The sequence below is a fragment of the Erpetoichthys calabaricus genome, chromosome 8 (assembly GCF_900747795.2).
Source record: "Erpetoichthys calabaricus chromosome 8, fErpCal1.3, whole genome shotgun sequence".
NCBI lineage: Eukaryota > Metazoa > Chordata > Cladistia > Polypteriformes > Polypteridae > Erpetoichthys > Erpetoichthys calabaricus.
The window spans coordinates 100,150,666-100,175,982 of NC_041401.2; the positions used below are offsets into that span (position 1 = coordinate 100,150,666).

The 25,317-nt window shown below is 36.8% G+C and overlaps 1 protein-coding gene across 5 annotated transcripts in view; it reads left to right on the forward strand.

The window, feature by feature from the left end:
• cux1b (cut-like homeobox 1b) overlaps positions 1 to 25,317 on the forward strand; it is a 559,925-nt gene that overhangs the window by 255,232 nt on the left and 279,376 nt on the right. For all 5 annotated transcript variants that reach the window (XM_051930773.1, XM_051930770.1, XM_051930772.1 and 2 more), the window contains exon 5: positions 17,008 to 17,145. In XM_051930773.1, the coding sequence (XP_051786733.1) occupies positions 17,008 to 17,145 (138 nt within the window). The remainder of the gene's footprint in view (positions 1 to 17,007; positions 17,146 to 25,317) is intronic.

Genomic DNA, 25,317 nt, shown 5'->3' on the forward strand with positions numbered 1-25,317 from the left:
AAACACAGGAGGTTGTAGAGAGACAGGAACGTTATTCAAACACTGCAAACAAACATTTGTCTCTTTTTCAAAAGTTTAAACTGTGCTCCATGACAAGACAGAGATGACAGTTCCGTCTCACAATTAAAAGAATGCAAACATATCTTCCTTTTCAAAGGAGTGTGTATCAGGAGCACAGAATGTCACATAGATAGAGAAAACAATCTCTGGCAAACAAATCAATAGGGCTGTTTGGCTTAAGTATGCGAAGCACGGCGGCACAAAGCTGTTGAAGGCGGCAGCTCACACCCCCTCCGTCAGGAGCAGACAAAGAGAGAGAGAGAGAGATAGAGAGAGACAGAGTTTGTTTTTCAAGCAAAAATCAATACGTGCCCTTCGAGCTTTTAAGTATGTGAAGCACCGTGCAGCTGCACAAAAGATAGCAACGTGAAGATAATCTTTCAGCATTTTTAGACGAGCATCCGTATCGTCTAGGTGTGCGAACAGCCCCCCTGCTCAATCCCCCTACGTCAGGATCACAGAAAGTCAGCGCAAGAGAAAGAGAAAAGTAAGCTGGGTAGCTTCTCAGCCATCTGCCAATAGCGTCCCTTGTATGAAATCAACTGGGCAAACCAACTGAGGAAGCATGTACCAGAAATTAAAAGACCCATTGTCCGCAGAAACCCGCGAAGCAGCGAAAAATCCGCGATATATATTTAAATATGCTTACATATAAAATCCGCGATGGAGTGAAGCCGCGAAAGGCGAAGCGCGATATAGCGAGGGATTACTGTAAACCAATAATGTTAAAGTTATAACCCACATTTAATAGCTAGAGACTCTTTGACATCAAGGCCATTATAGCTGTATATGCTATGCTTTGGCCTGCAGGAACAAATACTAAGATGTCCTTACCGCATACAAAATACACAGGAGAGAAAAAGTATGACACCATCAGAACAGTTATTTTTACACATAAGTTGCCGTTCTGAAACTATATGCATAGTGCAAAGCAAATACTGAAACAAGTTAAAAAAGTTGTATACTGTGCCACAACTCCAAGCTATTACAGAGAAGTAGGTTTTTGAGGTACACTTACATCATATTTTCACATTTTCTTATGTAAACTTCTGTGAAAGTTTTTTTTCATTGTAAATTATTTATAAATCTGACTAAGGCAATGTCAGCTGGCTTAACAGCTTTATTTAAGCTGCAGTGATTCATTCAGCAGTTTAATAAAACTAATAAAAATAATGTTGCAAATTAATTATTTGTGTGTAACACATTTATTCATTCATTCTTTCATTAGATTATGTTTTTAGAAGTAGGCTTAGGCCATTCTCCTGTAATTCTCTGCTGTAATGGCCAACATTAGGTTCTTTGTTTTATACTTCAAATCCTACATATAACAACTTTAGTGTATATTTAGCAGTATAGTAAAAACATGATTTCTAGCTATAATCAAAACATTTGAAATCTTCATTACCAATTTTGGATGTTTCATTATTGTATTTATTAATGTCTAAGGGAGGCACAGTGGTTAGAGCTATTGACTTACATTTGTAGAGTCCTGGGCTTGCTTCAATCGCAGCCCAGTCACTTCCTGTATGCTATTAGCATATTCTTCCTGCACTTGTGTAAGTTTTTCTCGTGCTACTTTGGGGTTTTATCCCACATTCCAAACACGAGTGTAAGGCCACTTACTGTTGTAACTGCTGTGGATGAGACTATAGATGGACTGGAGCCCAGTCTAGAATTGGTTTCACCCTTGCGCATATTTTGACTAGGATAGAATCTGGCTTTCCATGGCTCTGAAATGAATAAATGTGTTTGAAAATGAGTAGATGGATGGGTATTTTGTTTAAGACTAGATTCTTCTTTGGTGAAAACCCACATTACGTCTTTGAGGTTAAGAGTATTTGCCTTGTATGCATAACAAAACAATATTTTTCCATTTTGAAGCTTAATACTAGTGATGAGTAAACTCCACGTTCCCTTCACCTCGACTTCAGAGAAATCACCGAAGTGTTCGCAAAAATTGCTGAACTCAGCGAAATGCATTGAAGTCAATGGGAGAGGACTAACTGAACTAGATTTGACTGAATCATAATGGTGATTAATGGCCTAATTTCATCAAAACATAGCAGAAATGCCGAAATCATAGTAAAAAGTCAGAATAAATGCTTATTCAAAGTGGCACGTCATGATTGAAACTGCTGGATATTTTTTGAAGTCACACTGAAGGCTCTCCATACTATCTGCTGACCTTTGCATTTTTCTTCTATCAAAAAGATAGAAACATCTTGCAAGTAGTAATAAATTGTTTGTTATTATTATTATTTCATAGAGTCTCCTGTGTTTGTCAGGCTCCTTCAAGGGTTGCTTTCTATCTCCACGTGGCTAATCATGCATGCATAGGGCACGTGCCTTCTTCTCTTATACTGACATGGAACTTGAAGATCTATCTGCTCATTTGGCAACAAGCAGAGATAACTCTTTATCTATGCTGTGAATGTTTCTTAATAATATTTTCAGAACCTGCGTTATTTACATATCTATTCTACCACTAACTAAGTCTGTAATGCAGATGTTCAGTATTATATACCCTGGGGTTGGTCCCATCCAAGGTTGGCTGTTACAACTCTGAGGGATGATGTGCTGGTCTTGCAAGGCATTATGGGGTGCTGAGGAAAAAAGATCTCCTAAACTAGGCTATAATTATCAGTAAAAAATTTGATGTACAAGGGTGAACATGAGCGCAGCAAATTCACTGCAAATAATGCTTTGGCGAAATTCGCTGATTAGCTATACTTAACGCAATTCTTGCTCACCTGCACATCAAGAGAAATTCTTCTTCTGGCATTATTTTCTCAGAGTGTTTTCCCAAATCTTCAGAAGGTGATTTAGAAACATTTTTTTAATTTTTTACATTATTCAGCCTTTTAATGACGCACATTGATATCTCTGCACAAAACAACCACCCCCAATCTCCATCATGCACAGAGTATATTGTATTTTTGCAATATGGATTTAGGTGGTTAACTATGTGTCCACAGTATGAGATACACCTGGTCTTCTTGCTTAGTTGACTGCCTAATCCGGGAGAGTATTACTTGTTGAGATAGTAATATTTAAGAGAGATATATAAATAAAAAGTTGTGTGTGTTTGAAGGAAAAATATGTAAAACTGTTTAAATAAGTACCTTTAAACACTGCATGATACTTAGAACCAGATATTTGCAGGGATTAGTGTATTAGGATCTGTACCTTTTCTAGAGTATTCACACACAACATTGTCTCAAGGCTATTGAAACTTAATCAATAAACAATAGTCAAAGGTGAACCTATGATCATAAATAGATCCTTGATGAAAGAATTTGATGGAGGCTGACATAACTTATAAAATAGGCTCTAGTCAGTCATCTAAGAGCTGAGATTAACAATGAGGTTAAAACAGGCATAACAGCTTGCACAAGTCATTTTTTTCTTCAGCTAGGCTGTTGCTTCTTATGTCTCCACTTAGTTGAACTTCTATGTGCAAAAATGAATAATGTTCTACTTCAGTTACCTAGGAAACATGAAAGAATTATAAGATCATTGCTGGTCCGATAAGTAAGTCACATGGGTTCTTGCATCCATCATGCCATGTGTCAAATGCTTGGACTAAACACACACTACCAGCTGATCTGCTTGCTGGAGTTAACACGGCCCAATGTGCAAGTAAAGCATTTTCATATGTTCGTTGAGTCTGTGCTTCTTTGAAAGCAGCTTGGGTGGGGGGAGCTAATTGTTAGGTAGATGTGTGTTTTAAAACTAGAGTATAATGCTATATATTTGCGTAAACAAGGCAGGCATGTGCGGCTGTTGTAGATAAAATTGTTACCAATGGGATAATGCTTTCTTTGTAGAGACATAACAATATTAACATTAACAGGTGCAGTTCAGATTTAATCTTAGTTTTGTTGTACTCTACCATGTCTTTAATGAGGGGTGATTTAAATCTACATTTACATTTACTTATTTGGCTGATGCCTTAATTCAAGGCAACTTACAACATTTATGATGCAATTGGTTACATTTCATTTTTTGGTTTTCCAACTGGAGCCCAGGCAGGTAAAATGACTTGCTCATGGTCACACAAGGTCATTAGAGGGATTTGAATTCACAACCACAGGGTTTGAAGTCCAAAGCCTTAGCCACTACACCACACTGCAAATAAATGTTTGATTGAGTAAATCTACTGTATATCTATAGTTCTGTAAGTGAATTTCCCAAACGTTCCATCATGAGAATATACCCCTCATTTCCTGGTAAGGCTAACATCTAATACTTAGATAAAGAGCTGTTACTTCAACAAAAGATGATGGAAATTCACTATGAAAAATATCAAATAAATGGAAAATTCCCATCTTGGACAATATGAAAACTATAACACACTTAGACACAGTTTGGCCTACAGTGTATATTTTATTAGCAGGAGATTTAAAGTTAACTAGAAGTTAACTCCAGTTAACTAGAACAGACTCCCAAGAAGCATTCATCTGTTTTGCAAAGGATACTGTAACATTGGTTTCTACCTTCATTAATCTTTTGTGAATTCAGGACTTTTGAAATTTGGAAGAGTGGAGTGAGATTCCTAAAGAACAGCTTTTGCTTACTCTGTGCAGTTTTGACTGCCAGGAGTCCTAACAGCGTATGTGTTTTATTTTGATGGTTGCTTTTATTATTTGCAATCATTTAATTTACTGACTATACCAACCTGGCTGCCAGAGGGCCCTACAACTTAAGACTATAGCCACATTTCCATTAACCTCCTTAATACGCATTTTGAAATTACGAAACAAAAAAACGGTCATGCAAACTCAAAATTTGCAAAAAAAATTAATACACTTGCTTGAGGTGTTTTTTTCAGGTGATTTTACCAAGGAATAATTGATAAAACTGAAATGGAAACAGTTTTTCACATTTAGGTCACATGACATGATATAAAGGTTCAAATACCTGTGTGAATGCCATGTGTTGAATACAGCAGTATCATGAGTACTACCGGGTGACCCAACACAAATGTCCTTGATCAGATAGATAGATACTTTATTAATCCCAAGGGGAAATTCACATAATCATTAATTCACATAATCATTAATCTGTCGTCAGTTACTCCCTGCAGAACAATAGATGTTCAGTGGTTTTTGTTAACTTAATCCTGACACCCATTTCATGGTGCCTGAATAGGGATATGTGAGCGGTCGATTGCACCATACACCTGAGGTATTTTGTGTGCCTCATAATTGTGCTGAAAAAAATGCTGTACCTCTTCCAGATCGGGTATAGTGATGTATTGCCTCATTAGTTTGAAGCATATGGCCTGCCACACCCCATATACGCACCTGTAAAAGGTGATTTTGCTCACACCAAAGGTCTCGGCAACAACCCTATACTCTGCACAAGTAGCCAGTTTATAAAGTGCAATGGCTATGCAATTCTCAGTCAGGACTGTCTTCCTCGTGTGTGCTAAGGCAGGGGACACAAGAGGAACTATTGCACTGCATTATTCCATGAATGTTAAGCTGCTCATCCTAAAATGTTATTCCCACAGCTGCTCAGTAAAACCACTGTGGACGAGTTCAAAGAAATCCCCTAATATGTGGCCTCTGCCAAGTACAGATAGTTCACCTTCCCTTTATTGTATTCACTTGTTCTCGTCGCATCCGATTAGAAATGAACACAGTGATTGTAAACACAATTGAAATAACAGAAACAACACCCATCATATCCGTTGTTATTTTTAATTTCAGGTGATAAACCAAACTTTATTCACATAAAATCATTTAGTGGAAACACAGACAGTTCGCATTTGTGTTTTGTTGACTGTTCAGAAGTATCACTTGTTTTTTTGCTCATAACTGTAATGGAAATGTGGCTTATGTCATATTACGCAACTTTTCCAGCATTTTTCAGTCATTCCCTTCATTGACATAATCTTAACGAATCAGGGGCAGTTGTCAGTGTGAATCCAATGAGATAATTTTTCATACCTAATGACTCACACTAACTAGTCTGTGTTTCTCTCTTTAGTCGTATGGTGTGCTCTGTGTGCATGAAAGCTGAAAACCAATTAGTGCACCTCTCAAAGTACAAAAAATACAATGCAGTGATGATCTGCATCATGGATACAGAGATGCTCATTTGCAGTGACATGGAATTTGATTCTTTAAGTGCTAACAAAAAGTTAAGCATACTTTCTTCTTTTTAAATAATCTTTTTTAACAACAAAGGATGTAGTCAACATTATACATGGCTTTAACAAGCTCTGCTCTTGGTTTGAGTGTGTGCTGCTAAGTGCAAATTAACCTAAATAATAATGGAATCGGACAAAGTTGAAATTGTGGATGTCCCGTTGTCTTAGGTCTGCATTCTGGCAGCATTGTGTATTTCGTGATTAATAAAAAAAAACAAAAAAAACAAAAACACACATTTAAAAAAAAGTTGATAAGATGAAGACCATTTGCAAGCACTACAAGATTATTTTGACATACATTACTGCTAACATTACAAACATGTTGAACCATAGTGAAAAATACAAATCACCACCTACAAGGAAGCAATTGCCTAAAGGCCAAGCATCTCTGGCACATGTATTTGCAGCTTCTACAGTTGAGTGCAAGGTCCAAAGAAATAACAAGGTGTATTTGTGTTTTTATTGCAAATTACTTGAGAGCCTTTTCAATTGTTGAAAATGAGGGGTTTCTTCTGCTCGTGAACATGCCTGAACTGATGTTCAGTATTCTTTGATGCATGCACTTTAGTGGCACTGTATTACCAGCCTAGTATGACAGAGCTGAGATGAGTGTGAAAGAATCCCTGAAAGATGCAGAGAGCATTGTAATAACTATAGACAGCTGGACGTCCAGGGTGAACCAAAGTTATATCACGATTACGGCCGTGCCATCACTAGCAACTGAGAAATAGTGAGTGTTGTACTTCAAATCTGGCCTGTTTTTGAAACCCACTCTGGATGAAACATTGCTGTGGTGCTGAAGTTGGCTAATTTGGAGTTGGAGCTTTAAAGGGCTAATTGCAACATCACTGTTCTTACTGGTAATACATGTAACACTAGATGTAGCAGTCAGAAAAGCTGGGCTTTGCCCTCATACTCTGTACATACTCTGAATTTGGCTATCCAGGCAGGCTTGGGTGTACTGCTTCTTCCTCATCTACTTGGCTGAGTAAGAGATGTAGTAACTTCCTTTTACCCAGAGCCTCACAGCTATTGCTACATTTGCCTCCAAACAGAAATTATTGGCCCTTCTGTCACATACGCTGATGTTATAACGCAATGGAATAGTACACTGAAAGTGCTCGATCACTATCTTGAGCAGCAAGCAGCAATAGCAGCAGCCCTCATAAGAGATACAGTGAAATGCGTGTGAAATCAACATTAGTGATGCAGAGGACATCATACAACTACTTAAGCCCATCAAGTGAACCACCACAGTGTTATGCAATAAACATATCCCTACTATGTCTCTCATTGTGCCCCTGAGACACATGATTGAGCAAAGCATGGCACCGAACGAGAAAGACTCGGCCACTGCGGCAAGCATAAAGAGTGCAACTCTGAAGGACCTCACAAACAGATACAGTAAGGACAATGTATTTCTTGTGGAAAGTGCCATGATATATCCAATTTTTAGAACTTTGCCACATCTGGAACCCAACCAGAATGATGCTGTGTTCAACAGGCTAAAGGAGGAAGCAAAGCAGTTACAGGATACAGGTATTTATTTACTCTGTGTGCGTGAGTTTGTGTCTGTGCTCAGCAGTACAATTTATGTTTTGTAAGTCCTAGTAGTAGTATTTGTAGATTTGTATTTGTAGCTATTTGTCGATACAGAAAACAGAGGGAACAGGAGATAGGAGTGCAGATGCTAGCATTGAAGTAGGTATAATAGAACAACATGGTGCTGAGCTGGAACAGCCACCTCACAAAAAATTGGCTCTGGAATAGCTCCTTGGAGATTATTTTACAGAGTCACTGGCCATGATTGGGATAGAACAAAGAATTCGGACGTGAACATCAGTAGGCTTTGCGCGCCGGGAACCAAGTTACCTGAACTATTAGTTAATATTTCAGGAATTATTTACTGCTCTGAGGGTGGCATGGTGGCGCAGTGGTAGCGCTGCTGACTCGCAGTAAGGAGACCTGGGTTCACTTCCCAGGTCCTCCCTGCGTGGAGTTTTACATGTTCTCCGCGTGTCTGTGTGGGTTTCCTCCGGGTGCTCCGGTTTCCTCCCACGGTTCAAAGACATGCAGGTTAGGTGCATTGGCGATCCTAAATTGTCTCTAGTGTGTGCTTGGTGTGTGTGTGTGTGTGTGTGTGTGCCCTGCAGTGGGCTGGCACCCTGCCCGGGGATTCGTTTCTGCCTTGCGCCCTGTGCTGGCTGGGATTTGCTCCAGCAGACCCTGTGACCCTGTGTTAGGATATAGCGGGTTGAAAAATGACTGACTGACTGATTTATTGCTCTGTTGCTGACCATTCTGATCATAAAATAGGTCATTATGATAGCAATTAATGAGAAGAGTTCATAATTAATTACAGAATTGTGGTATTTGAGTGTTCCTCTAGAGTGCCTCTTTCTCTGGCACAATTTGGCTCAAAAACTAATCAGCACATTGTCATATCATTACACGCTTTTTGAGTTTGGTATTTTTCTGTCCAGCTGCTTTAGCTGTAGACCATCTTCAAGGAACTCTGACACATAGTCACACACCCATCATCTAGATATCGATGTTTTCTGTACCAGGGAACCCTAAAATGTTCAGATCTGTTGAAAACCGGAGATCAAAATGTTTGATAAATCTAAAGGTTTCGCTCCTCCCCCATAGACGATAGTGGTGGGGGAGGGTGCAAAGCACAAATTGAGATGTACAGAAAAGAGTTCACTATAGCACACATGTGCTGTCTACTGAAATTGTGGAAAGAAAATGCTTGAAAGTATACACTGCTTACCCAACTGGCCAAAACATATCTCTTGATTCCAGCAATTCGTGTTCCAAGTAAACCTGTTATTTCAACTACAGGAGATATTGTGAATGCCCAAAGGATACAGTTGCTACCTGAAAATATGAATATACTTGTGTTCCTAAAAATTTGTTGATATCCTAGACTAAGAAAGAAGATTAAGCTTTGCTTTTATGTTCTTATATTCAGTCTAATTATTTTTTATTTGTACTATACATTATTCTGGGAAGAAAAAAAGTAATTTTTTTTTTAAGTTTTGAAAGTAGAATATTAAGCATAGTATTAAAGCAACAACAACATTTATTTATATAGCATGTTTTCTTACAAATTATGTAGCTCAAAGTGCTTTACAAGATTAATAAAAGAAAATTATAAAAATAAGATTAGGCAATACTAAGTAACAAAGAATAAAGTAAGGTCTGATGGTCAGGCCAAAACAATGGGTTTTTAGCAGCTCTACTGTATTAGCCTGGCGAATTTCTATCGATAAGCTATTACAGATTTTAGATACATAACAGCAGAAGGCTGCCTCCCCACTTCTTTTTAAGTTTAGCTTTTGGAATTGTAAGCAGACACTCATTTGAAGATCTAAGGTTACGATTTGGAGTGTAAGGTGAGAGGCATTCAGAAATATAGGATAGAGTGAAATTATTTAAGTCTTTGTAAACCATTTTAAAAACAATTCTAAATGGTAATGGTAACCAGTGTAGTAACATCAAAAGTGGAGAGATGTAATCAGATTTTCTTTTCCTAGTTAAGATTCTAGCAGCTGCATTCTTCACTAGTTGCAATCAATTACAGTAATCTAGTCTAGACTAAAAACAAAAACGTGAACTAATTTTTCATTTTCTTGAAAAGTTATAAGGGATGTAATATTTGTTATATTTCTTAAGTGAAAAATGCTGTCTTTATGATCTGATTAATATGTGATTTAAAATTTAGGTCAGAGTCAATAATTACCCCTAAATTCTTTACCTGTGTATTGGCTTTTAAGCCTAATAGATCAGGTTTATTTCTAATATCCTTGTTATATCAATTTTTGACAATCACTAAGATTTCTGTTTTCTCCTTATTTAGTTTGAGAAAATTACTGTTCATCCTCTCGGAAACACAAGTAAGACGATGGGTCAGTGAACCAAGAGAGTTTTGATTATTGATAAATACAGCTGTGTGTCTTCAGCATAGCGGTGGTAGCTCACATTATGGCTTGATATAATCTGACCTAATGGAAGCATGTAGATTGAAAAGAGCAGTAGACCCAGGATAGATCCTTGTGTAACACCATGTAGAATATCGTGTCTTCAAAGTGTAATTACCATAACTAACAGAATTTTTTTACCTGTTAAGTAAGATTCAAACCAATTTAAGACATTACCAGAGAGACCCACACACTGACTAAGGCAATTTATAAGAATATTTTGATCAATGGTATCAAATGCAGCACTCAGATCTAGGAAGATGAGAACAGATAAATAATAGATAATAATAATAGATAGATAAGTGTGTTGTGATTTTTTTTTAAATATGTTGTTCAATAGACCTTCAGTATTTCTATATTGTTTAACTAGTGGCAAGGGATATACCTTGTTGCCACTGAGTTGTATGGAAGAGGCATTGTCTCACAAATAATAAAAACTTGTCAGTTGTAGGTTGTTGTTCATTCAGATTTTGTTTAAAAATCTGACATATCGAATTATGAACCCAGTATCGTGAGTCGAACTGAATTGTGAGTGGAGTGCATCAGTACATTCCTAACAGTGACGAAGAATAAGCAATGCACACAGGTTTTGGACTTCATATGTTTTACGTAACATGACAAAATGGTGAAAAGAAATATAAGGTCCATGACCGTAGCTGAACCTTGCACAACTATAAACCCTTTGTACAGCGCCAGCTCCAACAGGCCACATGCATTTTGCACTAGAATCCCAGAAGCCTACGAAAATATTCATAATGCCGGGCCACCTAAAAATCCCTCGCACCTCCTCATCAGCGTCTTTGCTTCGCAAATGTGTCAATTACCACTGGCAGCAGGTAGTCTGCTCGCTTATCCCCCACCGAGGCAGCTGAAGTCAGACACAGAATTCATTTCATGTGTGATCCGTGTCTACAACGATCTGGGTAAATGTAGGATCACAAGAAAGGTGAGGCAGAAATATTGGAACACATAATAAAAACAAAAACCTTTTTAATGTTATAGTAATAATGACAATATGATGACATAAAGTGTATAATGTGTGAAGACTGAAGTCCAAATATCAAATAAACACATTCATAAAAGGTATAACAAAACAAGTGCACTTTTATTCAAGAATATAACTGAAGAAAAGAAATGATTCAATTTGCATGTTGCTGTCAATGTGTAAAAATCAAATCCCAAATATCAATCGATACAAAGTAGACCTGTCTGCTTGGCTGGTTCAGAGGCAAGAACTGCTGTCTTGTAATCAAGAGGTTGTGGGTTTGGTCCTGGGTCCTCCTTGAATTTACTGTTTTGAGTTATTGAACTGCTATTATTATTATTACTATTATGCATGGTGAGCCAGAAAAGAAGTACCACATTTCAAATGTTTATACTATAGAAACGCTACATGATAAAATAAATTTCATTATGACACAATAAAGAGTATACAAAATATATTTTTTTTTCACTGTGTTTTAAAAATTATGTCTTCAAGGTGGTGGCCATCATTAGTGATACACTCTTTGAGACGATTTCTGAACGCTTGCATGACTCATTCAGCCATTTCAAGGGGAATAGTTAAGATTTTGTGGCGAATAGCATCCTTGAGGGCTTCAAGGTTTTGAGGTCAGTGTGTGTATACTTTTGACTTGAGATAGCTCCATAAGAAGAAATCGCATGGAGTGAGATCAGGCGAACGTGAAGGCCTCCCGAACATCGCTGCTCAGTGAGATCAGCTTCCCCAGAAACATCCCCCGCAAAACTTGCTTGGATCTCTGCGTTGCAGTGCAGCAGTCTACTAACCAGTGTAAGCAATGTAAAGAAGCTGTCTGTTGTTACAGTTTCCCCTTTGTCTAGAAACTGCTCTTCAAATCTGCAGCAATACCAAATTTTATGCCATATTTGCCAGGCTTGGTTGAGATGTACTGCAAGAAAGGATAACAGACCTTGGTTGGATACAGTTGCTTATCCACAGTAATATGTTGCCCTGGGCTGTAACTCAAAACACAGTTCCCAACAAAACGTTGCCAGATGTCCGAGATTGCAGCAAATCTGTCATTTTTCATGCGTTCTGCATGGGTGTCTTTGTTGTAAAAGCACAAATGCTGCATGGTAGTCAGCAACTGTGGTCATCGCTGTTCTTATGAAAAGAATGGAGATAAACGTCATCAACTCAGAGAGGTAGAGGTAAATTCATTATACCATGTCTTTATTTGAAAACTAGCAGTGTCAGATTGGGGGGAGTGTGAATGTGACCGAGAGAATAAATCTGAATTTAAAAAAACAAAAACTCTTAACTTTTACAAGTACCATAAATTTACATCGGATGTTACAGACTCAAATCAAATGTATGTTTTTATTATACAGTATAATAGTAATAATAATAGCAGGTCACTACTCAAAATGGGGAGGATATGGGATCGAACCTGCAACCTCTTTATTATGAGTCAGCAGTCCTTACCTCTGCATCAACCAAGCGGGCAAGTCTACTGTGTATTGAATGATAGTTAGGCTTCAGTTTTTACACATGCAAATTTAACAATTTCTTTTTCTTCGGTTGTATTCTTGAATAAAAGCACATTTGTTTTGTTATACCTTTTGTGAAAGTGTTTAGTTTATATTTGGAGTTCAGTCTTCACACATTATACACTTCACTTGAACATTTTGTTATTATTACTGTAACATGATAAAAATGTCTGTTTTAGTTATGTGTTCAACATTTCTTGCCTCATCCTGTATTTACACAGATCGTCGTAGACACGTTGTATACCAAATAATGATATATTATTTACCGTATACAAATCCAGACACCTAACTCCTAGATCAAGAGACATCAGCTGTGAGATTTATGTGAATGACTTCAACTGCCTCTGTGGGGGATGGGTGAGCAGGCCTGTGCTGTTTATGCTATGAAGAACACTTTTGCAAAACAAACACATTGATGAGGAGGTGCTTGGGAATTTAAGGTGGCCTGGCATTCTGAATAGTTTTGTAGGCTTCAGGGATTTTAGTGTTAGCTGTCACAAACAGGGCAGAGCCCTACAATATAAACTAACATGGTCTGGAGACCCGATCAGCAATTTTGGTCAGCAAATCTGAAATACTCAGTGACTAGAAGTTGTGTAATGTGACATTGGCTTTAGGTACTTTCTTTAATTGGAATTTGTAAAATAGAACAAGAATAGACTATTGCTACAGGGTAACCTTCCCCACCTACCTGTTCTAATCCATGCTGGGAAAGCTGTTTTTCTGGTGCTATATTTTCCAGACTTATTGTCATTTTTACTGCCAGCTCTAATAGTGACCTATCAGTATGTGCTACTTATCTGTAAATTCAGCAGTGCAACAGTAAACTAAACAGTAAAAAAAAATTCCCTCCAGTGTACATTTAATGAGGTGATGAAACACATAGTAGGGATAAAAACCCAAACCCTTCGCATTTCACAAATAATGAAGTTATTTTAAGAATGGTGTCCTTTCTCACACTTCCTTTTGTTTTCTTTAAGTATTGTAAATTAAGCTTGCGATTTGGCAAATAGCCTTTTATTGTTGAAGTTCTTCCACCCCAGACACACTCTGATTATTATCTTTTTCATTTTGGTAATTAGCCATTTCTTAAATAAAGTAATAAGTAATATGTGTTGTGCCCAGGAAATAGTCTAAAATCCTCCCTCGGTTCAAAACAATGCTCCAACTTTTTTTTTTATATTGTCTGGAGTGATTTATATCTCAAAAGTGCTTTCTGCCCCACCTTTTCTCCCCTTTATATGTCTCTTCTCCACTCTGCATCTTCTTTTGTCTGTCTAAATTCATTGTCTGTCCCAAAAAAAATTCTAAAGAAGCATTGAAATATTTTAGTAAATTTTAATAGCATAAAATAATACACAAAATATTAAAGGACGCACCTTGTATACTTACATTGTATTGCACACATCTGCATTCATAAGTGGGCAGTCCTGTATAGGGTTGTTTCATGCCTTGCATCCTGTGCTGCTGGGTTAGGGCTTCAGGCGCCCAGAGACCCTTGATTAGATAAAGCTGTTTGAGAATATTGTAAAAGTAAATTGAATTTTGAACAAATGCTCATACACAATTTATCACTTTTTAACTAAACTGCTTCTCTAGTTCTCAAACAAGTTCTAACAGGCTTGTGCATTCTAGACAAACAGGCGTAATGTCTGCCCATACTCTCCCGGCAGAGGCAGGGAAATTCTCCTAGTCTGTGTCTCTTCCATTTCTCTCATCTTTTCCTCTTTCTCATCCAGTTCTGCTTTTTAAATTGTATCTCTGCATATAGTCATGCATTCTTCAAAAAATAAAATTGTTTGACGTGAAGTAGTAGATCTGCATTGTGAATCCAAATAAGAATTTGGATGTAGGAATATAATCTTTCTGTTTTTTTTCCATTATTTGTATACATTTCCTTTCTTGGTCATGCTTTTTCTCTTCCCTTCTCCCCTTCTGTCTTTTGGCCCTTGTTTTAATCCCACCATTGTCCCTTACACCATTTTGTTCAAAGATCAAAATGATTTTCTATTTAATTAAAAAAAGGTAACATGCTCAGTCTGCCGGTCATTGCATATGTTAGGTTATATGTTTTCAAGTAGTACTAGGGTGTTGTACCGTGTTAGCCATTATGAATGTAGGGAAAAGCCAAGTAAAATAACTGTAGGTACAAAGTCACAATGTAGTTTGATATAGTTACTGATTTTTTGACTGGAAATTCTTGAATTCATTAACCTATTATTTTTAAATACTTTGTAATACATATCCTACTTGGGAAGGATGTTTATGTTCTCAGGCTGCTACAAATTTCTTTTTTGTTTGTTTTCCATTTATAAATATAAGTGTATATGTATAATACACTTCAAGAAGGTTGTTGCTTTTTTCCCTGCTTTAAACTCAACATTGCAGCCTAATATATTAGTGACATTAATTCAAACTAGAGGTGGGCGGTATGACCAAAATTCTACATCACGGTATTTTTCTAAATTCTGCCAGTTTCACGGTATTAGACGGTATTTTTTTCCCCATGCATGAGTGGATGTTAACCACATTTTCAACTGCAATTACTGCAGTAGACTGGCTAAGAATAACCTATTAGACTGTTATGAGAATTGTACATTGTACAAAAAGACATTTTAATGTGCACACAAGTATTAATCCAGGTTTGCATGGCCCCATAAAGTGATAGTTTTCAAGGGGGTGGCACTAAAGAGAAGGAAGCACATTGCATGACAGATGCCGTCAAAATATAGAACCTTTTAATTGAACACATTTTGCAAAAGCTTAAACTATGATTTTGACAACATATTTTCAACCATCCAAAGAGGCATTTACACTTAGTAAAATATCCAGAGGTGTTTGTCAAAAGTTGGATTGCACTGAACACGTCTTAGAAAAGGAATAAATAGTAAATATTTTTTGTAAACCAACTACACTTTCTGTTAATGTTAACAATCTCTGTCCACTGACACGTTAAAGTGACTTTTTAAACAATTTTACCATCATTAAACTGCATAATATTTAAACTAATAAATAATAACAATAAAATACATAATAGTATTACTGATAGTTGCACCATTACTTCAAAGCTTCAAGCCCAGGTGCATTACGCAGTATTCACCAAATTAAAATAAAATAGAACAAGTGCAACTTGGTGATGACATCTTACCAACTGTACCATCATTTAGGCAAACTGCATTAATATGGACCTTGCTTCAAGCTAAGCTATATACATAAATAATAAAAACTGCAACTTGCATTTATAATGCTGTTTGTGGTATAGCCCTATGGAAGCGCATTAGGGCCACTGTGAAGAAAAAAAAATATGGACACGGAAGAAAAAACAAACTATATGTCGAGAATAAATTCGACATGTTGACTATGTCAAGATTAAAGTCGACATTTCCACTTTATTCTCATAGTTTATTTTATAATTAAAGTAGAATGTTGTAAACTAAACTTCATCCTAAAATCAATGTTTAATTTACTAGATTTTCTCAAACCCCGTCACAAATTAATGCAGCACATCAAATACTTTGTGTTAAGTGTTTCCTGACCCAGTCGTTAATCACTACACTTCTTAAACTGACTTCCTCCGCACTAAGAGCAGGCGCCTGCAGCAATCACCGCACAGAATCCATTCACTTCATGATATTCCTGCTCTCTACCAAAACCCCAGTTCCTATCTTTCCTTTTTCTTTCTCCACATTACCAATCACCACACGATAAACGTCTTTGTGAGATTAAAACTAGTTATTAACTTAGCCGACGGAGTGTTCAGAACTTTAAAAATATCTTCGTTATACATGTTTAATTATGCCATCCATTCAGAGTTGCGCCCATCTCTGAACAAGTCGCCAGCACAGGATGAATACAAGCAAAACATACACTAGCAAGTACAAAAACAAGTACAACTTGGCTTGCAGGCGACGGACGTGACTCCTTTTTTTCAGCAAAAGTTCTTCTGTTCATCATGTTCAACTTTTAGTTCAGTTTCGGAATGCTCTCTGTCCATTTTCACTGCGCGGCATACCTATGCTACCGCCCACTATTTGGTCGTGTAGCAGTGAAAAAGAGCCCTAGTGCAACAAATCTGTGTTTAGCGGTGTAGCAGTGAAAAAGGTCCCCACTTGAACAGTTTCCCGCTGCGCCATGTTCCGAACGTCGTATAGGCAATTTAAACCGGTGTTGCGGTATAAGAAAAATCCATATCATAAAAAAAAAAAAAAATGGTTTTCGGTATGAACCGGTATACCACCCAGCACTAATTCAAACCTGTGTTAGATCAATGATGCAATTGTATATTTTGTGTTTCAGATCCAGTACCAGCCCTGGAACTGGGTCAACAACTTCAGGTGAAGGTGCAACGCATGCATGATATTGAGACCGAGAACCAGAAGCTGAGGGAAACACTGGAGGATTACAACAAGGAGTTTGCAGAGGTTAAAAATCAGGGTGTGTATGTAAATAATGATATGGAATTGTTTATTGTACTGGAGTGGTCGTCTTCAGTTTTCATTCTGTAGCTCAATATTAAAGCTCTCAACTTCAGGTTATTAAGCTCAGTATTTGCTTGATTAATATAGATGTCTAAGTAAAAAGCAGAAATTGGTTGGACTGAAAAGCTCTACCAACTAAAGATCTGAGACAGAGTTTAAATCCCTTACCTAATTTTTCCTGTTTATGTAACTTGGTTGAACTAGGTGATTTTAAAAGTTAAGATAAAGTTGTAATGTTGGATTACACATCATTGTTTGCTGTGATATATAGGAAGTAAATGTTAACAACTTCCATGTTCTTCAAGTGTTATCTTCCCTTTTAGTTCAGCATGTGTCTTTTTGGGAGGTTATTGCATTCCAGGAGTAACAGTTGAAATACATTTGTTTAGTACAGTACCACTATTTTAATATATGGTTATACTTTGAACTTTATCCTTTACCTTCTTGCAATTAACATCTTCTGGCTTCTGGAATATGTTCTGAGATGGTTATTCTGGTTACTTTTCTTTTCATCTCTAGTATAGTTAGAATTAAGGTATCTTAACTCTTGTAACCTTCTCTACTTTTATAATATGCTTAATCACAGGATGTTTACAATGTTCCAAATTAACATGTGCCGCTTCAGTGTGGTTACTTTAGTTCCCCTTTTTACAGATATCTAATTGAGAGCACTCTATAGCTTCAGTATTAGGTTTCTTGCCATTCCTTGTATCTATAACATTTTCCTCCCTTCGCTTTAGCCTGTTCTACTATGGGTGTTTAAATCCTCTTCAACATGCCCCCCTCTGCACCATCCCCCCAACTTCCACAGTTGAGACGATTGATCCTACAGAACCTAAACGTTTAAAGTTCAATTTAGCAGTTAAGGAGCAAAAAGGTCTCCAAAGGGACTCGTTCCCATTGATTATGTGTCAGGGTTGAAACACTGGAGTTTAAATCACAGGGAAAAAACAGGAAGGGAGAAATGGAGAAAGCTCACTTAAACGCAGATGAAACTATTAAGCCACTATTTGGAGCTTGTCTACCCTGCTGTTTCACGTCACAGCATTCTTGTCACATAGGTACCTTGCTGTCCTGTGTACTCATATTCTGCTGTGCCCTTCCGTGTAACTCCTGCTTTTCAAGCCAATCAGTCTAATATATATATATACTGTATATGTATATATATATATATATATATATATATATATATATATATATATATATATATATATCTATATCTCAGGAATAAAAAAAAACTATTTTATGATACGTGATTCGTTTTTTCTCCCTTCGTGGATCTCCAGCTGCAAATATGCAAACCGTATCACAGACCTTCTCTTCCATTCATATATCTATACTAATAAAAGGCAAAGCCCTCACTGACTGACTCATCACTAATTCTCCAACTTCCCGTGTAGGTAGAAGACTGAAATTTGGCAGGCTCATTCCTTACAGCTTACTTACAAAAATTAGGCAGGTTTCATTTCGAAATTCTACGTGTAATGGTCATAACTGGAACCTGTTTTTTGTCCATATACTCTAATGGAGGAGGCGGAGTCACGTATCGCGTCATCACGCCTCCTACGTAATCATGTGAACTAAAAACAAGGAAGAGATTTACAGCACGAGTCAAACGCGGGAACGAAGGTAAATGACGTTAATTTTTGAGTGTCTTTTAATACTGTGTAAGCATACATATTAACACGTGCAATTAAATGTGTGCATTTACGGGGTGATTTCTCAGGCTTAAAAGCTCGCCTTTTATCAAACGCGGTAAAAATGGTAAATAACGTTAATTGTTGAGTGTCTTTTAATACTGTGTAAGTATACATATTAACACATGTGCAATTAAATGTGTGCATTTACGGGGTGATTTCTCAGGCTTAAAAGCTCGCCTTTTATTAAAGAGGTAAATGCAAACTGTTTTCATTCTGAAGGGCACAAACCACGTTAGATTTCATGCTCAAGAGTAAACTCAGCACACAGCTTGGTCATATTACAACCGGTTCATTTCCTCAGTTTAAAAAGGTTTACTTTTCTTCTTAATAAAATTTTTAAAGCAGTACTTCGCCGCTGCAAAGCGCGGGTATTTTGATATATTGCGTCATCACGCCTCCCACTTAAGCACGTGAACTGACCCGCTGCCGTTTGCAATGCCATATTCGCGAGATACAAGTTTAATGAGAAGACACGAGGTATAAACGACAGTTTGGATCACTTTGTAATAGAATTAAAATTGCTGTAGCGAGAAACTTTTAACTGCCGGGTCATTAAATAAACCCGTGGACATCGCAACATCACACAAGACAGCGGCTCACGTGAAGTGACTGAACGCAGCAGGAGTGATCACTTCGATGAATCAAACCTGTTCAAAAAACACATTACACAATTGATAAGGTACGAAAACAATATGAAACCGATTGTGGATTTGCGTACAGCCACTGAAACTTTGTGACGGCATGAGACTTCAGGTCACGTGTCTGCAAAAGAACGCCATTGAGGCAACTATTTTTACTGGCGGTGGCTAAGGGGAGAGAGTTTTTATTCCTCGCATCCCCGTTATACCCTCTGATCTCCCATTTCAATTCAAACGCCTCCAATTTCCACTAAGGCTCTGCTTCGCAATGACAATTAATAAGTCTCAGGGACAGACCCTACAAAAGTTGGCATTGATTTGAGGCAGGACTGCTTTTCACATGGCCAACTGTACGTTGCATGCTCAAGAGTAAGCTCAGCACACAGCTTGGTCATATTACAACCAGAGGGGCGAACTGACACTGTGATATACAAAGAGATCCTTAACAAATAATTATTGATTTATTTTCCCTCAGTTTAAAAAGGTTTACTTTTCTTCTTAATAAAAATATTAAAGCAGTACTTCGCTGCTGCGAAGCGCGGGTATTTTGATATATATCAAAATACTAGCAAAATACCCGCGCTTCGCAGCGGAGAAGTAGTGTGTTAAAGAGGTTATGAAAAAAAAAGGAAACATTTTAAAAATAACGTAACATGATTGTCAATGTAATTGTGTTGTCATTGTTATAAGTGTTGCTGTCTTTTATATATATATATATATATAGCAAAATACCCGCGCTTCGCAGCGGAGAAGTAGTGTGTTAAAGAGGTTATGTAAACATATATATACATAAACATATATACTTATATATACATATCTACATATACACATATCTACATATATACATATATATATATATACATATACACATCCGCATATATATACATATATCAACATATATATACACATACATATACACACATACATACATACACACACATATATATATATATATATATATATATACACATACAGACATATATATACATATACATATTTACATATGTACATATATATACACATATATACATATCTACATACATACACATCTATCTATCTATATCTATCTATCTATCTATCTATCTATCTATCTATCTATCTATCTATCTATCTATATATATATATATATATATATATATAACTATTTATATATATATATATATATATCTATCTATATATATATATATATATATATATATATATATATATATATATATATATATACATATATATATATATATACATATATATCTCTATCTATCTATCTATATATATATACATCCCCGTGCTTTGCAGCGGCGAAGTACTGCTTTTAAATTTTTATTAAGAAGAAAACCTTTTTAAATTGAGTGAAAATATACCAATAAAAATTTGTTAAGGATCTGTTTTTTTGTGAAGCTGACTTCACACAGCCTCTCCGCTGTTTTATAAACGAACGTCATATAAGGTCTTCCTTTTTCGTTGCTTTGCCAACGGAAGCAGCCTTTTTATTTAATCCTGTTTTTACGATTGTTCTGTTTGTATATCACATTGTCAGTTCAGCACTCCGGTTGTAATATGACCAAGCCGTGCAAGCACACTCTTGAGAATGCAACGTATAGTTGTACAGGAGAAAAGCAATCTTGCCTCAAATCAATGGCAACCTTTTGTAGGTCTATGAACTTAATTTAAACTTTAGGTTTACACGGTTCTTTGTTTCCGAAGTACCTGCACTCATGAATATGTCTGTATGCGTCAGTCGCTTCATATGTTCACGTGAGCCGCTCTCTTGTGTGATGTTGCGATGTCCACGGCTTTATTTAATGTTAGCTAAGACCCGGCACTTAAACGTTTCTTGCTACAGCAATTTTAACTCCGTTACAAAGTGATCCAAAGTCTCGTTTATACCTCGTGTCTTCTCATTAAACTTGTAAGTCGCGAATATGGTATTGCAAACGGCAGCGGGAGCATTTCTATAAACTTAATTTAAACTTACGGTTTACACCGTGCTTTGTTTCCGCAGTAGCTGCACTTATGAATATGCTTGTATGCGTCAGTCGCTCGCTTCTTATTGTTTCGCTGCCTTCTCAATTGTGTAATGAATGTTTTCTTCAGCGCTCTTTGGGGCTCTTCCTTGTTTTGTACGTACTGCGTTCACAGTCAGTTCACGTGATTACGTGGGGATCTGTTTTTTTGTGAAGCTGACTTCACACAGCCTCTCCGCTGTTTTATAAACGAACGTCATATAAGGTCTTCGTTTTTCGTTGCTTTGCCAACGGAAGCAGCCTTTTTATTTAATCCTGTTTTTACGATTGTTCTGTTTGTATATCACATTGTCAGTTCAGCACTCCGGTTGTAATATGAGCAAGCCGTGCAAGCTTACTGTTGAGAATGCAACGTATAGTTGTACAGGAGAAAATAATCTTGCCTCAAATCAGTGGCAACCTTTTGTAGGTCTATGAACTTAATTTAAACTTTAGGTTTACACGGTTCTTTGTTTCCCAAGTACCTGCAGTCATGAATATGTCTGTATGCGTCAGTCGCTTCATATGTTCACGTGAGCCGCTCTCTTGTGTGATGTTGTGATGTCCACGGCTTTATTTAATGTTAGCTAAGACCCGGCATTTAAACGTTTCTTGCTACAGCAATTTTAACTCCGTTACAAAGTGATCCAAAGTCTCGTTTATACCTCGTGTCTTCTCATTAAACTTGTAAGTCGCGAATATGGTATTGCAAACGGCAGCGGGAGCATTTCTATAAACTTAATTTAAACTTACGGTTTACACCGTGCTTTGTTTCCGCAGTAGCTGCACTTATGAATATGCTTGTATGCGTCACTCGCTCGCTTCTTATTGTTTCGCTGCCTTCTCAATTGTGTAATGAATGTTTTCTTTAGCGCTCTTTGGGGCTCTTCCTTGTTTTGTACGTACTGCGTTCACAGTCAGTTCACGTGATTACGTGGGTGGCGTGATGACGCGATACGCAACTCCGCCTCCCACGGCCATGGAGGTGCACTCTATTACAGTATATGGACAAAAAACAGGTCCCAGTTATGATCATTACGCGTAGAATTTCGAAATGAAACCTTCCTAACTTTTGTAAGTAAGCTGTAAGGAATGAGCATGCCAAATTTCAGCCTTCCACCTACACGGGAAGTTGGAGAATTAGTGATGAGTGAGTCAGTCAGTCAGTGAGTGAGTGAGTCAGTGAGGGCTTTGCCTTTTATTAGTATAGATATCGCGTCATCACGCCTCCCACGTAAGCACGTGAACTGACCCGCTGCCGTTTGCAATGCCATATTCGCGAGATACAAGTTTAATGAGAAGACACTTTTAACTGCCGGGTCTTAGCTAACATTTAATAAACCCGTGGACATCGCAACATCACACAAGAAAGCGGATCACGTGAAGTGACTGAACGCAGCAGGAGTGATCAGTTCGATGAATCAAACCTGTTCAAAAAACAAATAACACAATTGATAAGGTACGAACAGAATATGAAACCGATTGTGGATTTGCGTACAGCCACTGAAACTTTGTGACGGCACGAGACTTCAGGTCTCGTGTCTGTAAAACAACCTCATTGAGGCAACTATTTTTACTGGCGGTGGCTCAGGGGAGAGAGTTTTTATTCCTCGCATCCCCGTTATACCCTCTGATCTCCCATTTCAATTCAAACGCCTACAATTTCCACTAAGGCTCTGCTTCGCAATGACAATTAATAAGTCTCAGGGACAGACCCTACAAAAGGTTGGCATTGATTTGAGGCAGGACTGCTTTTCACATGGCCAACTGTACGTTGCATGCTCAACAGTAAGCTACCACACAGCTTGGTCATATTACAAGCAGAGGGGCGAACTGACACCGTGATATACAAAGAGATCCTTAACAAATAATTATTGATACATTTTCCCTCAGTTTAAAAAGGTTTACTTTTCTTCTTAATAAAAATTTTAAAGCAGTACTTCGCCGCTGCTAAGCGCGGGTATTTTGATATATATATGTAGATATGTGTATACATATATATATATATATATATATATATATATATATATATATATATATATATATATATATATATAAAAATATGTAGATATATATATATACATATATATATGTATATAAATATGTAGATATGTAGATATATATATAAATATGTAGATATGTAGATATATATATAAATATGTAGATATATATATATATATATATATATGTATATATATATATGTAGATATATATATATATATATGTGTATATATATATGTAGATATATAAATATACTGTATATATGTATATATATGTGTCTGTGTGTGTATATATGTATGTGTGTGTATATATATATATATGTATGTGTATATGTATATATGTGTGTGCATGTATGTGTATACAGTAATCCCTCCTCCATCGCGGGGGTTGCGTTTCAGAGCCACCCACGAAATAAGAAAATCCGCGAAGTAGAAACCATATGTTTATATGGTTATTTTTGTATTGTCATGCATGGGTCACAGATTTGCGCAGAAACACAGGAGGTTGTAGAGAGACAGGAACGTTATTCAAACACTGCAAACAAACATTTGTCTCTTTTTCAAAAGTTTAAACTGTGCTCCATGACAAGACAGAGATGACAGTTCCGTCTCACAATTAAAAGAATGCAAACATATCTTCCTTTTCAAAGGAGTGTGTGTCAGGAGCACAGAATGTCACATAGATAGAGAAAACAATCTCTGGCAAACAAATCAATAGGGCTGTTTGGCTTAAGTATGCGAAGCACGGCGGCACAAAGCTGTTGAAGGCGGCAGCTCACACCCCCTCCGTCAGGAGCAGACAAAGAGAGAGAGAGATAGAGAGTGACAGAGTTTGTTTTTCAAGCAAAAATCAATACGTGCCCTTCGAGCTTTTAAGTATGCGAAGCACCGTGCAACTGCACAAAAGATAGCAACGTGAAGATAATCTTTCAGCATTTTTAGACGAGCGTCCGTATTGTCTAGGTGTGTGAACAGCCCCCCTGTTCAATCCCCCTACTTCAGGATCACAGAAAGTCAGCGCAAGAGAAAGAGAAAAGTAAGCTGGGTAGCTTCTCAGCCATCTGCCAATAGCGTCCCTTGTATGAAATCAACTGGGCAAACCAACTGAGGAAGCATGTACCAGAAATTAAAAGACCCATTGTCCGCAGAAACCCGCGAAGCAGCGAAAAATCCGCGATATATATTTAAATATGCTTACATATAAAATCCGCGATGGAGTGAAGCCGCGAAAGGCGAAGCGCGATATAGCGAGGGATCACTGTATATATGTTGACATATGTATATATATATGTATATATATATATATATGTATACATGTGTATATGTAGATATGTGTATATGTAGATATGTATATATATGTATATATGTGTATGTATGTATGTATGTTTATGTGTGTGTGTGTGTGTATATATTATATATGTATATGACAGCAACACTCATAACAATGACAACACAATTACATATACAGTATATATATGTAGATATGTATATATATATATATATATATAATATATATGTGTAAATGTATGTATGTATGCATGTCGATATATATATATATATATATATGTAGGTATGTGTAGATATGTGTATATATGTAGATATATAAATACAGTATATATGCAGATATGTAAATATATATGTATATATATGTGTCTGTGTGTATATATATATATATATATATATATATATATATATATATATACGTATGTGTATGTATGTGTATATGTATATGTGTGTGTATGTACTGTGTGTATATATATATGTTGATATGTGTATATATATATATA